Genomic DNA, 12040 nt, shown 5'->3' with positions numbered 1-12040 from the left:
GCTATCTCTCTCTCTCTCTCTCTCACACACACACACACACACACACACACACACACACACACACACACACAATTTCTCCTATGGAAGAAAAAAGGTAATGGATCTCTTACCTTTTGTAAGGTAAGGATTTCTGATAAAAGCTTCTAAAAAAACTTTGCAAACAAAATTAAGTGTCCAAATTTTAATGAAGAGATAAAATTTTAACAAGACGTAGCTGTAATTCTTGCATGTCTTTCAGATTTGCCAACTCTTAACTTAGTAGTTAGATTCCATACTTGGATTTTGCTAAGACAAAGCTGACAACTCATGACCTCATTCATCAAGGATGGTGAGTAGAGGCAATGCAGTTACCTGCCCCCTCTCAAACAGCCACTAGGAGAGAAGCAAGCATTCATGCTGCAAACGTGACACTGCTAGTTGTTCTTCACTTTATATAAAGTGAGACCCAACTGTTTTAAATGCAGGAAGCTATTATGGCATTTCTGCAGTAAACCCACCTATAAAGCACATCAATTTCTCATCCTGTGAATTTATTCCCATACAGATCTATATCCTTTGTATCCTAGGTTATCTAAACACAAAGACCACTTGCATTTCTAACATTACCTCTGGGCGAGCCCACTGCTCTGAAGGTACTCCTGGATTCTGTTGAGTTCTTCCAGTGGCAACTGGGTCACACTGCTCTAAACAGACAAGAACACATCAATGGGTCTATAATACATAATGAACCAAAATATCCTCACACTCATTTAAAAAGAATGAACTGATGTGTACAGCTTATCCTAGCAAAGGCAAACTAGAAAAAAGTACAAGAAACAGTCAAATCAGACACACACTGACTGACACATATGTACATTTATCTATGTTTCTATTGGTGGTCATATAAAGACCATATCTGTGGAAGAAAAAAGCAGCAATCATTTTGTTCACCCTGCTACATTTTTAATAAATCATTTTCAGGGCTTTTGCTAGTACCTGCAAGTTTGCAGCCAAAAGCATTTCTACCCGGCGACAGGCGAGGATATCGACCATGCGAGCCAGCACACGGAAGGGGGTGCACAGAAGCCTGTCCACATACAGTGTAAGCACAGCGCCCGACTGGCTGAGATGGATCCCTTCCAAGCACTGAAGTGTCTTCTTCAGAGTGGTTGGCTAACATTAGAGTTAAGGAGAGGAACAAGAGATGACGATTAGAAATTAGCACTTAAAAAAATCCCAACAAACTCCATTTTTAGGCAGAGAAAACCGTGACCGACAATGTTGAAAGAACGGGGACTCACAGTTGAAAGGTTTTCACAACGAGATTGAATAGCCTGGATAAAAAGGCCACTGGCAGCAGAGTTCCGATGGACGGCGCTGATGAAGTCCTGCACTGGAGGTTCACGGGACAAGCCGATCAGATCTTGAACGTGATTCACGATGAGCCATGTCAAGTGCTCAGAGTCATGGAGGTTCTGACACTGAGGAAAAGTATAATGAAAGATATACTTTCAAGGACACAAGGAGAGACCAGATATGTATTTAATTATTATTTAATGCCACAGAAAAGCCAGAAAGGGTACGGGAAAGAAAACAAATTCCAAATATGAACCTCACTGAAAATATACAGTGACTGAGCACAATTAATTGAGGAGGCAGGAAATTAAATTTGTAGAGCCCATCACCTCCAACCTTTGCTATGGCAAAGGATATGCCAAGTCAGATCCCACTGGGGAAGTGGGGTACAGCAACTCAGCTATAAGAGATATTAGCAAATAGCCAAAGGTCAGAGGACAAAAGGGGGGCCTTGGCAGGATCCACGGGCAGCAGAGGCAGCATGAGCAGCATGGTGCCACCCTTACGAGTAACTGGCCCAGAACACCAGAACGCTTCCAACCTCAGCACCACCTGCTCTCTCCCATGCTTCAAGCTGGTCTAGTCAGGGGTGCTCTCCAGATATTCTTTCTCCAATTTTGCCGCAGTCCAGCGGAAAAAAAGAATTCACTATCACTGCTACAGTTGTGACAGAACTCCTGAATCCAAAATATGAATGTATCCCACATATTAAATGGATCTTAAGTGAAGAAATTTCACTTAAGAGTTATAAGGGTACGGAGTCTGTAATCCCAGCACGTTGGGAGGCAAGGCAAGAGGATCACTTGAGGCCAGGAGTTCAAGATCAGCCTAGACAACATGGTGAGACTCCTCATCTCTACAAAGAATTTAAAAATTAGCTGGGCATGGTAGTGTGAGGCACCTGTGGTCCCAGCTATTCCAGAGGTTGAGGTGGAAGAATTGCTTGAGTCCAGGAGTTCCAGGTTGCAGTAAGCTAAAATTGCACCACTGCACTCCAGCCTGGGTGGCAGAGTGAGAACCTGTCTCAATATTAAATAAATAAATTTATAAGAAAATTTTAAAATATCCATTTCTAAACCAGTGTAAGCTTTACATCTTAAATCATAATTCTTCTAGGCAGAAACTGTAAAATGTGATCAATTCCTTGCCATCTGACTAATGATTAACATTTTTATTTGGGGTGACTGACAATACAGGATGAGCAACACTTATCCGAAATGCTTGAGACCAGAAGTGTTCTAAATTTTGGAATTTTTCAGACTTTGGAATATTTGCATTATACTTACCCACTGAGCATCCCTAATTCAAAAATTTGAAATCCTCTAATGAATGTTTCCTTTGAACATAATGTCAATGCTCAGAAAGTTTCAGATTCTGAAGTACTTCAGATTTTGGACTTTTGAATTTGGGATGCTCAACCTGTATTAACTTGCAAAATTAGTATCTCTTTTTCTTATATTTCTGTGAAAAACAGCATTTTATATTATTTCTCAAAAGTGGAACACAATACAAAAATTATTTCAACATAAGAATGTAATGCAAAAAGCAAATATTAATAAATCGGTAGTGGGAATCTATCAGGGGCAGAGGGGGGTACATCTCATCGACAAGGGTACCTGAATAATGAACATTTGTATACCTAACCCTGAACTGTATCCCACATCTTTAAAATAAAAAATTTAAAAAATTAAAAGATAAAAAATAAATCGGTATTACTACAAAAAGTTTCTGAGAAGACCTAGTTCAGTCAAAGACTATTTAACACTGTTTTGCCACATGACAGCAATATGTATATAACATGTTTGTAACAGAGAAATGCATATGCCTTTATATAGGTATGGAAAAAGTATTAAATCAAGACCAAAACGTAACAGCAAGTTATCTTGAAGTAATATGATTGCAGGAGATTTGTTCTTTTGTTTACTTATTTGGTTTCTGTAAATTCTCTATGGTAAACGTGGCTTTATGGTTAAAAACTCCACAAAAGGCTGGGCTCGGTGGCTCAGCCTGTAATCCCGCGCCTTTGGGAGGCTGAGGTGAGTGGATTGCCTGAGCCCGCGGGTTTGAGACCCGCCTAGGCAGCAAGACCTCATCTCTACAATAAATCAAAAAATCAGCCGGGCGTGGTAGCGCGCGCCTGTCATTCTGGTTACTTGGAAGGCTGAGGTGGAAGGATTGCCAGAGCCCAGCAGGCGAGGCTGCGGTAGCCAGGAGCTGCCACTGCACTCCAGTCTGGGAGACAGAGTGAGACTTCAACTCAAAAAAAAAAACAAAAAAAACCCAAAAAAATTCCACAAAAGTTATTTTAAAAAAAGAATGGCATTCAACTGGAATATAACTAGCATCTAGCAATGACCATCTAATACCTTTTCTATAGATTAAAGAAAAAATTTAAATCAGAACTCCCCTATAGTCAATGCACTTAGTTTGTTTTTTTAATTATTTACTGGCTGGGTGCAGAGGCTCACGCCTGTAATCCCATCACTTTGGGAGGCAGAGGCCAGGGGACTGTCTGAGCCCAAGGGTTTGAGACCAGCCTGGTCAACTTGACAAGACCTTGTGTCTACAATAAATAAAAACACAAGCTGCGTGTGGTGGTACATGCTTGTAGTTCCAGCTACTTGGGAGGTTGAGGTGAAAGAATTGCCTGAGCCCAGCAGGTCATGTCTGCAGTGGCTGGGAGTATTTCCAGGGCAACAGAGTGAGACTCTGACTTAAAAAAAAAACTCCAGCCAGGGCAACAGAGTGAGACTCCGACTAAAAAAAAAAAAATTATTATTTATTAATTATTAATTACTATTCCATTGCTTTCCTCAAATTAACAAAATGCCCAGCATTATGAATGGCATGAAATAGTTGCTGAGCATTTGCTGAATGAATGACAGCTCCATCAAACCTTTCACAGACCAACTTAGAATCCAGTGACTGCAGGGCCAGGTCTGGTCTCTTACTTATATGTCAGAGCAGGATTCAACATTAATTCCAACCTTTTAGTTTTGAGGGAGCTGGCAGAACACTGGGCAGTCTGGTTTCCAGAGGGTCCACATAAGCATCATCTGCATGGGATGTTTTCTTACCCCCCTCCTCTCCCACTTTCCCTGATTACAGGCATCTTCAAACTTACAACATAGTCACAGAAGAGAATGAGAGCACCTCTTCGTACTATTTCTCTATTGCACATTCCAAGTTTGGCTGCCAAGTCGGAATCTTCTTCTTCTCCAGATATCTGGGGACTTAGTAACTTTGTGCTGGATAGACTGTGTCTTCTAGAAGAAGAAAGAGATGCATTGACGATGTTTCTGGATGGCAGTGAGGTTATTTGCAAAATACTGAAAATGATTATGTTTAATTCTAGTTCTAAAACAGAAAGTTTATTTTAAATATTGACATATCAGGATGATGTATGTATAATATATACTTTCAGTCGTCTATTCCTGAGCTACAATAAACCACATATGAAAAACTTTTTTAAAAAGGCAATTTAATATGCAGAAAACCAAAATGCTTGACCGAAAGGCAAAAACTACCATAAAGCTGAACTTCCAAGCAGCACTTTATTTCAGGACTCACACTAGCTATGTTTCATACTCAAGGAATTGCTTTTGAAATTCTCCATCTGCCATGAAACTTGTCAACTGCCAGAAAGTTTGAAAACCTTCATGCTTTCACATTTTACTATTCATTTCCCAATGGAACATCACCACTCTAAACATATCCAGTGTATCCACTACAGAAACCCTGTTTAAAAGCATTTCTTCCCCCACTAATTATATTTACTTATTTTCACTTTATCTTTTTTCTCTGTGGGTAAATAGGAATTATAAACCTTGAGACTCTTGATTCAAGCCCAAACACTTAACATCCGATGACTGACAAACTCCCAAACCACCCCTCTGACTTAAAGGTCTGACCTAGAGCCATACTCTCCCTTCCCAAGTAGTGAAGAGCCTTAATGAGGACAGGTTATACTACAGCAAGAATATTCTGAAATATGCCAATTAATTCTGATATCGTTCAGGATTTAGAAGACTAGTGGTTAAAAAAAAAACCTATTACTTAATTTTTTTTAAACTGCCATTTCTGTTTTCCAACTGGTGAATGGATAAGCAAACTAGTACATTCATACAATGGACAACTGTTCAGCAATTACAGGGAACAAACCACCAATACATATTCGTATAACCACACAAGTAAACTTTAAATATATTGTGCTCAGAGAAAGAAGCCAGATTCTGTTTCTATGGCCTTCTGCAATGGACTAAACAGAGTGACGGAGGGTGGATTAGTGGTCACCTGGGGAAGGGTGGGGCACGCGAGGCAAGGGGAATTATTTGAAGTGACAGTACTGCTCTAGATCTTCATGTGGTGAGGGTTACCTAACTACAGTTGGTATTATAAATTATATGTCAATTAAAAAACTAACAAACAAAAAATCTGCCCTTTCTCAGTCAACTATTGTGCTAGCCCCAATGTGACTTACACTCAAAGCTATAATTTTGCATTTTGCAATAACACAGTTATAGGGGAAAGAGCTTCTGAAAGAAGAGAGGGAGAACTTGTAACTCAAGTAGTAGCACTACACATAAAGATCTATGTCAACTCAAATTTAAACCCAACATATAGCAGCACCAGACCCTAAAACCTCAGGCCAAATGCTGGTAGCAAATGAACACTCTAAATGCAAGCTGATGGCACTTACGGTGCTCAGACAAGACGAGCCAGGAAGTGACCAACACACTGCATGTGGCTGTACCATACCAACAAGTACCAAAGTATGGGCAGGGCCCTAATGGTCTGGCAAAAGGTGAGACAGATGAAAAGTAAATCATAAACCCACAGTGATAGAGTCCAAGAACAGGGTCTACACAGAGACCTCCCAGAACATAGCACCCAGAGTGGCACCCATCTGGGAGCTGGACTGGGGTGGCATGAGCATGAACCCAAAGGGAATAGAGGGTTAAGTAGCAGGAACTTCTACAACAACTGGATAGAAGCAATCATATAGCTACTGAGCCTACAAATAAAAACAGTGGCTATGTTCTACATTTCATACTTGAAGTAATTCTTTTTTTTTTTTTTATCATATGAAAATAAAAAGATACTATTTCTTTTCTACCCTCCTCCTCATACACAGCTAGAGAAACATGATTCTAAGAGCAGGGTTGTAACCAGGAATACTTCTGCTCCCTAGAGGGCGTCTTGGACATTTATGGCGGTGTTTTTCTTCTAAAATAGTGAGACTTTAAGCACTTACATACTAAAATACTTATTACATATTATCTTCTTTTAATTTTATCTCTATGTTACCATTAAGAAATAATATTTTTAAGAAATTTAAGTTTCAGTAGGTTAAAAAATCTATTAATTCATTAATTTTTATTTCAAGATGATAGAAGAGATGATACAAAAGGTTATAAAGAAAAACTGGGAGCCGGGCTCAGTGGCTCAGCCTGTAATCCCGTGCCTTGGGAGGCTGAGGTGAGTGGATTGCCTGAGCCCGCGGGTTCGAGACCCGCCTGGGCAACTTGGTGAGACCTCATCTCCACAATAAATCAAAAAATTAGCTGGGCGTAGTAGCACACACCTGTCGTTCCAGCTACTTGGAAGGCTGAGGCGGAAGGATCGCCGGAGCCCAGCAGGTCAAGGCTGCGGTGGCCAGGAGCGGCCACTGCACTCCAGTCTGGGCAACAGAGTAAGACCTCAACTCAAAAAAAAAAAAAAAAGACAAAAGAAAAACTGGGTCAGACAGTCAAGAAAGAAACTGTCACAGAGTAAACTCCCTGAACTATGAAAAGCTGTAGTTTACCCTCAGACAGCCGAATGGGCACACTGCTGAATTCCAGACTATAATCACTTTGGTTTATTTCTTTTAAACACTGACCATTTAGTTATACGTTTCAGTTATTCCAATTAAGGGGACATGATTCTCGGATTCAGAGGTTTCTGATATATGTCTGAGTAAACAGGAGTGAGAAAAGGAGGATGGCTAAATCTGCATCTTATTTATGTGCATGTTTAAACAGCACAGAAAAAGAAGAGGCTGATTTTCTGTCTCCTGCCCTTGCAGTGTTTAGTCACTATGACAGGGCTAAGACATCCTCTGGGCATTTCAAATGTTTTTATGAGTCTGTCTCCCCCAAATAAATGATCAGAACCCACTAAACACAGCCCAGAGTTGAGGATTAGCAATGCTTCCCAATGGGATTTTCCAGTTGAGCATCATGGACTAGCCCAATTGGGACCCCTGGCCTCACACGGTCTCCACAGTGAGCAGACAGGAACTAACTGACAGCATTTGCATTCTTTTCTTTCTGGAACTTCTCCCCAGTGTGAGCTCTTGAGTCTTCCAAAAACACTGAGGACTCAGCTGGGGGATGGGGCAGGGGCGGTAGGGGGGGAGTCATGGCTTTTATTTCCTTACATGTACAAATATCTGAGCAAGGGGGCACCTAGAAACTGAGCTTAAACCTGAAAATTTCTTGCACAAAGAGGACCACCCACAATCAGAACCCTTAATAATTCTTTTTGATTGATTAAAAAATAAGATATTTCCAAGTAGTTTTAAAATTTGTTAAATAATTACTTCATTATCTAAGAATAACCAGAACCACATTTAACTTATAATGAAGTTAAGACATTGCAACATGTCTGGCTATGGAACCAATTTAAGGACTAGAACTTAGCAGGAGGCGCACAATATGATGAGAATATCCCATAAGATGGAATGGTGTCAAATAACGTGTCAAAGAAAATCACACTTAAAAGGCAACTGCTATTTTGAATGCCTTTAGTTGGACCATATGTTTTTCCCTAAAGTATGGTGTCCATGAAAGAAAGATTACGAAAAATGGAAAATGAAAATACTTTAACAGTGGCCAAACCTCAGGTTACTGGGAGTCTTAGGACAGAGTGCTGGGCGGCGCCCTGGGCTGGTGGGGGTACCGGGAACCTACTTCGGGGTCTGCTGCACCTCTGCCCACCAGCGGTAGTCAGTGTGGTTGACGAGCAGTAGAATCTGACACCAGAGCAGCACCAGGGCCGGGTGTGTGGGGATCATGGAGCGCACCCGCAGGTTCAAGCTCTCCAGGGTGTAGAAACTGCCATCACAACCATCGCTGATGAAGAGTCTAGTGGCGGCTGCTGTGACTCTCCGGAACATTCCTAGAACCAAAGTAAGAATGAATAAAGGGAAATGTTTTTGTTGTTCATCTTGATCCAATGTCATAAAACTATGTGAAGATTTTACATTTAAAATATTTTTTTTGAGTTGGAGTCGCACTCTGTTGCCCAGGCTGGAGTGCAGTGGCATGCTCACAGCCACCGCAGCCTCGACCTGCTGGGCTCAGGTGATCCGTCCGCCTCAGCCTTCCAAGTAGCTGGAACTCCCACACTAAAATCAGCCGGGCATTGTGACATACACCTGTAGGCCCAGTTTCTCAGGAGACTGAGGTGGAAGAATCACCTGAGCCCAGGAGGTCGAGGCTGAGGTAAGCCATGATTGTGCCAATACACTCCAGCCTGGGCGATAGGGTGAGACCTCGACTCAAACAAAAAAAGAAAAGAAAAAAATTACTGGGTGCAGTGGCTCACACCTATAATCCTAGTACTTTGAGAGGCAGAGGAGAGAGGGCTGTCTGAGCTCAGGGTTTTGGAACAGTCTGGGCAACTTGGCAAGACCGCGTCTCTACAATAAATCAAAAAGTTTATACAGGTGATGCACACCTATAGTTCCAGCTACTAGGAAGGCTGTAGTGGTAGGACTGCCTGAACCCAGCAGGTCAAGGCTGCAGTACCCGTAAGTGTGCCACTGCACTCTAGCCTGGGTGCCAGAGTGAGACTCTGACTCAAAAAAAAAAAAAAAAAACCCACACTAAACCCTTTCCCACACTTATTCAAAGCATTTGGCACTCAGAAAATTCTGAGTTTTGAAACAGATATTCCACTTATTTAATGGACAGATCTAGTAAATTAGCATTCTTATTCTACCACTGTCTTCCTGACCATTGGCTGGCACTGCCAAGTCCTACAGGAGCTCTAAACCAAGAGGCTTCACTTGTGCTGTGAAAATCTGGACACAGCTCCCAAGAAACAGTACGCCAGGTCAGGTTCAGATCACATATGGGCCTCCACAGAACTGGGCCAAAGCCATACACGTGGAATGATACTGTACCTTCCATAATGTATGGTTCCTTGGCTTGCTACGAACTGAGGGGCAGAAATGCTACAAGATTTATGACCTGCCTGGGCAACTTGGCGAGACCTCATCTCTACAATAAATTAAAAATGAGCCGGGCATGGGAGCGCACGCCTATAGTTTCAGCTCCTTGGAAGGTTGAGACGGAAGGATCGCCAGAGTCCAGCAGGTCGAGGCTGCAGTGGCTGGGAGCGGCCACTGCACTCCAGTCTGGGCGACAGAGTGAGACTCCAACTCAAAAAAAAAATGTTAAAAAAAAAAGAAAAGAAATGCTACAAGAAACCACAGGGGCAAGCATGACAGGTGCTGAGAGAAGAAGACAATGTCCGCCTCTGTCCCAGTCCCTGCATGCTCTCTGCAGGTCACTGACAACTGACAGCCACTGTGCCCCTTGAACTTCTGTGCCCAGCATGGAGCACTGGGCAGGCCACATGGTCAGCCACCCATACTCAAAGGTACATCAGTGACACACCCAGTTAGACTCTGCCTGCAAGTTTCTCCATAGCATCCTTCTCAGCGTTTGGAAATATTCCCTCCAGAAACTGATTTCATTGTATCCCCCCATTTGGATAAACATAAAGTCAGCTCAATGTTCTTTTCTCTTCATCCTGCACACAGACATACACATGCCACAAAGTACAGCAGGGAGTGGCAGAGAGACCCAGGAAATAGAAAAGGCCCTCTCTGGCCAAGGTTGCCCTCTCTTCTATATCTGGGTCTCCTGGTATCACTGCTGGAGTCAACATCTTACTTCTCATTTAAATGTCAATACATCTCAAATGTGAAAGGGGTCCTAAAAACAGGGGGGAAAAGGCTATAGACTTCTCATGACTTCACAACCCATTAAACCTACAACCCGAGAAACAGGAGGAGAGCTAACAAAAGCATGACACTCAGAGAACAAAGCCCGGGTCAGAATGAGATGTTCCAATGACTTGTCTCTAGCCCCTCAGCTTCCTAGGGTTTCTCTGCGCTTGCTTTACAGTTAGCATCCCACTTCAGCTCACTCCATACTGGCCTTGTCCCTCTCTGTGGCCCTCTGTAACTACATAAACTCCTTGAGTGAAAAGGTATGTGCTACCTGCAAGGGAGACGGCAGTAAGACCACGGAGCCCATGGAGGGACAAGATTAGGGTTGTGGGGGTTAGAACAGGTAACAGAAAACCACTGTCAGTGCGTGTTCTAGGTGGCGGAGTGTCAACATGGGCTCTAAATCAGACTGCTTGGTTCAGATTGCAGCTCCACCATACTACCTGGGTGACCTTGGATGTACCTTACCTGGGACTTCAGCTTCCTCATTTGTTAAACGGAATTAAAAGCAACATCTGCTCGCAGGGCTGCAGTAAGGATCAAACAATAAAACCCAAGTGAAAGCTCAGCACTGTGCCTAGCACAGAGGGAATGCGCAACATCTGGGGCTGCTACAGGGAAGAGAGCCCCGCCCAACCTTGCCCTTCTGCCTTGAAGGAAGGGGGGAGGGGCAAGCTTCAGCTGCACCCTGCCCCCACCCATGCTTCCATGAAGGTCCTGCACATCTCCATTGCCCATGACCTGAACTCAAGGAGGAAGAGGCAGAAATACCTGCTGCCCCTGACTGGGTGAGGGTGTGGGTAGCTAGTGGGAAAGAGGAGCAAGATGTATACTTGAAAAACCTGTTCGGGGAAGTTGCAAAGCCTTACTGGGGCTACTGGACAGAGAACTTAAATTCAGCCACGCCAAAAACAAACAAAACTGATACTTTCAACCTGTGCTTCTGGCTCCACCATCTATTTCTAAACTGGTTCATCTTAGACAAAAAGAAAGGGATATTAGTTACCCCAATCTTAATAAACTGGAAGACAGATATGTTTCTTGGCTATTCTGCTTATACTGGATTTAATCTGAAATAAACAAAACTTTGGGATAAATACCCTCCTCTCCTAACAAGGAGGTGGCAGAAAACTAGAAGTCAAGGCTACTATTCAGACTGGTTCCTGTTTTCAGAATACCTGAAATGGACATTAAAGGTCTCAATTTTCAGCGAATGGGTTGAATTAATTGCCTTTGTTTAAGCACTGCATAAACACAAATTACCAATTTTATATGCTAAATGCAAAAAGTACAAGATGATTTACTTCAACCCTATCTCAAAACCAACCAAATATAGTAACTCTGCCACCTAGTGTCTTTAAAAGAAATTCAGCCAAATTAACAAGAAGGAGGTAGAAACATGTACACACGCACACACAACTTATTTGCATACACTGGACCAATTAAACAACATCCCAAAACACCAGCAGCAAAACCCATGTCCCTCTTCCAAGCCACGAGCTCTCTTCAGTAGTGTGGCTTCTCAATAGACCTGCACTGTCCCAAGGGGAGCTACATGCCAGGTGGAGCTCTTTAAATTTAAGTTAAACTTAACTTAATTTGGATTGGTTGCTTCCTATACTTGTTGTGCAGCTGGCATCTTGTGACTCTCTCTCTTGGGGTTCACGGTCCTTTTTTTTTTTTTTTTTTTTGGGTTGGGGT

The 12040-nt window shown here is 42.5% G+C and overlaps 1 protein-coding gene across 1 annotated transcript in view; it reads right to left on the bottom strand.

The window, feature by feature from the left end:
• HTT (huntingtin) overlaps window positions 1-12040 on the bottom strand; it is a 158195-nt gene that overhangs the window by 37224 nt on the left and 108931 nt on the right. Inside the window, exons 41-45 of the mRNA XM_021711235.1 lie at window positions 8289-8496; window positions 4460-4601; window positions 1281-1460; window positions 976-1152; window positions 607-683 (exon numbers count right to left, since the gene is read on the bottom strand). Of these exons, the coding sequence (XP_021566910.1) occupies window positions 607-683; window positions 976-1152; window positions 1281-1460; window positions 4460-4601; window positions 8289-8496 (784 nt within the window). The remainder of the gene's footprint in view (window positions 1-606; window positions 684-975; window positions 1153-1280; window positions 1461-4459; window positions 4602-8288; window positions 8497-12040) is intronic.

The sequence above is a fragment of the Carlito syrichta genome, unplaced genomic scaffold (assembly GCF_000164805.1).
Source record: "Carlito syrichta isolate Samal-C Ts95f unplaced genomic scaffold, Tarsius_syrichta-2.0.1 Scaffold301952, whole genome shotgun sequence".
NCBI lineage: Eukaryota > Metazoa > Chordata > Mammalia > Primates > Tarsiidae > Carlito > Carlito syrichta.
This window is presented reverse-complemented; position numbering and strand designations above follow the sequence as displayed.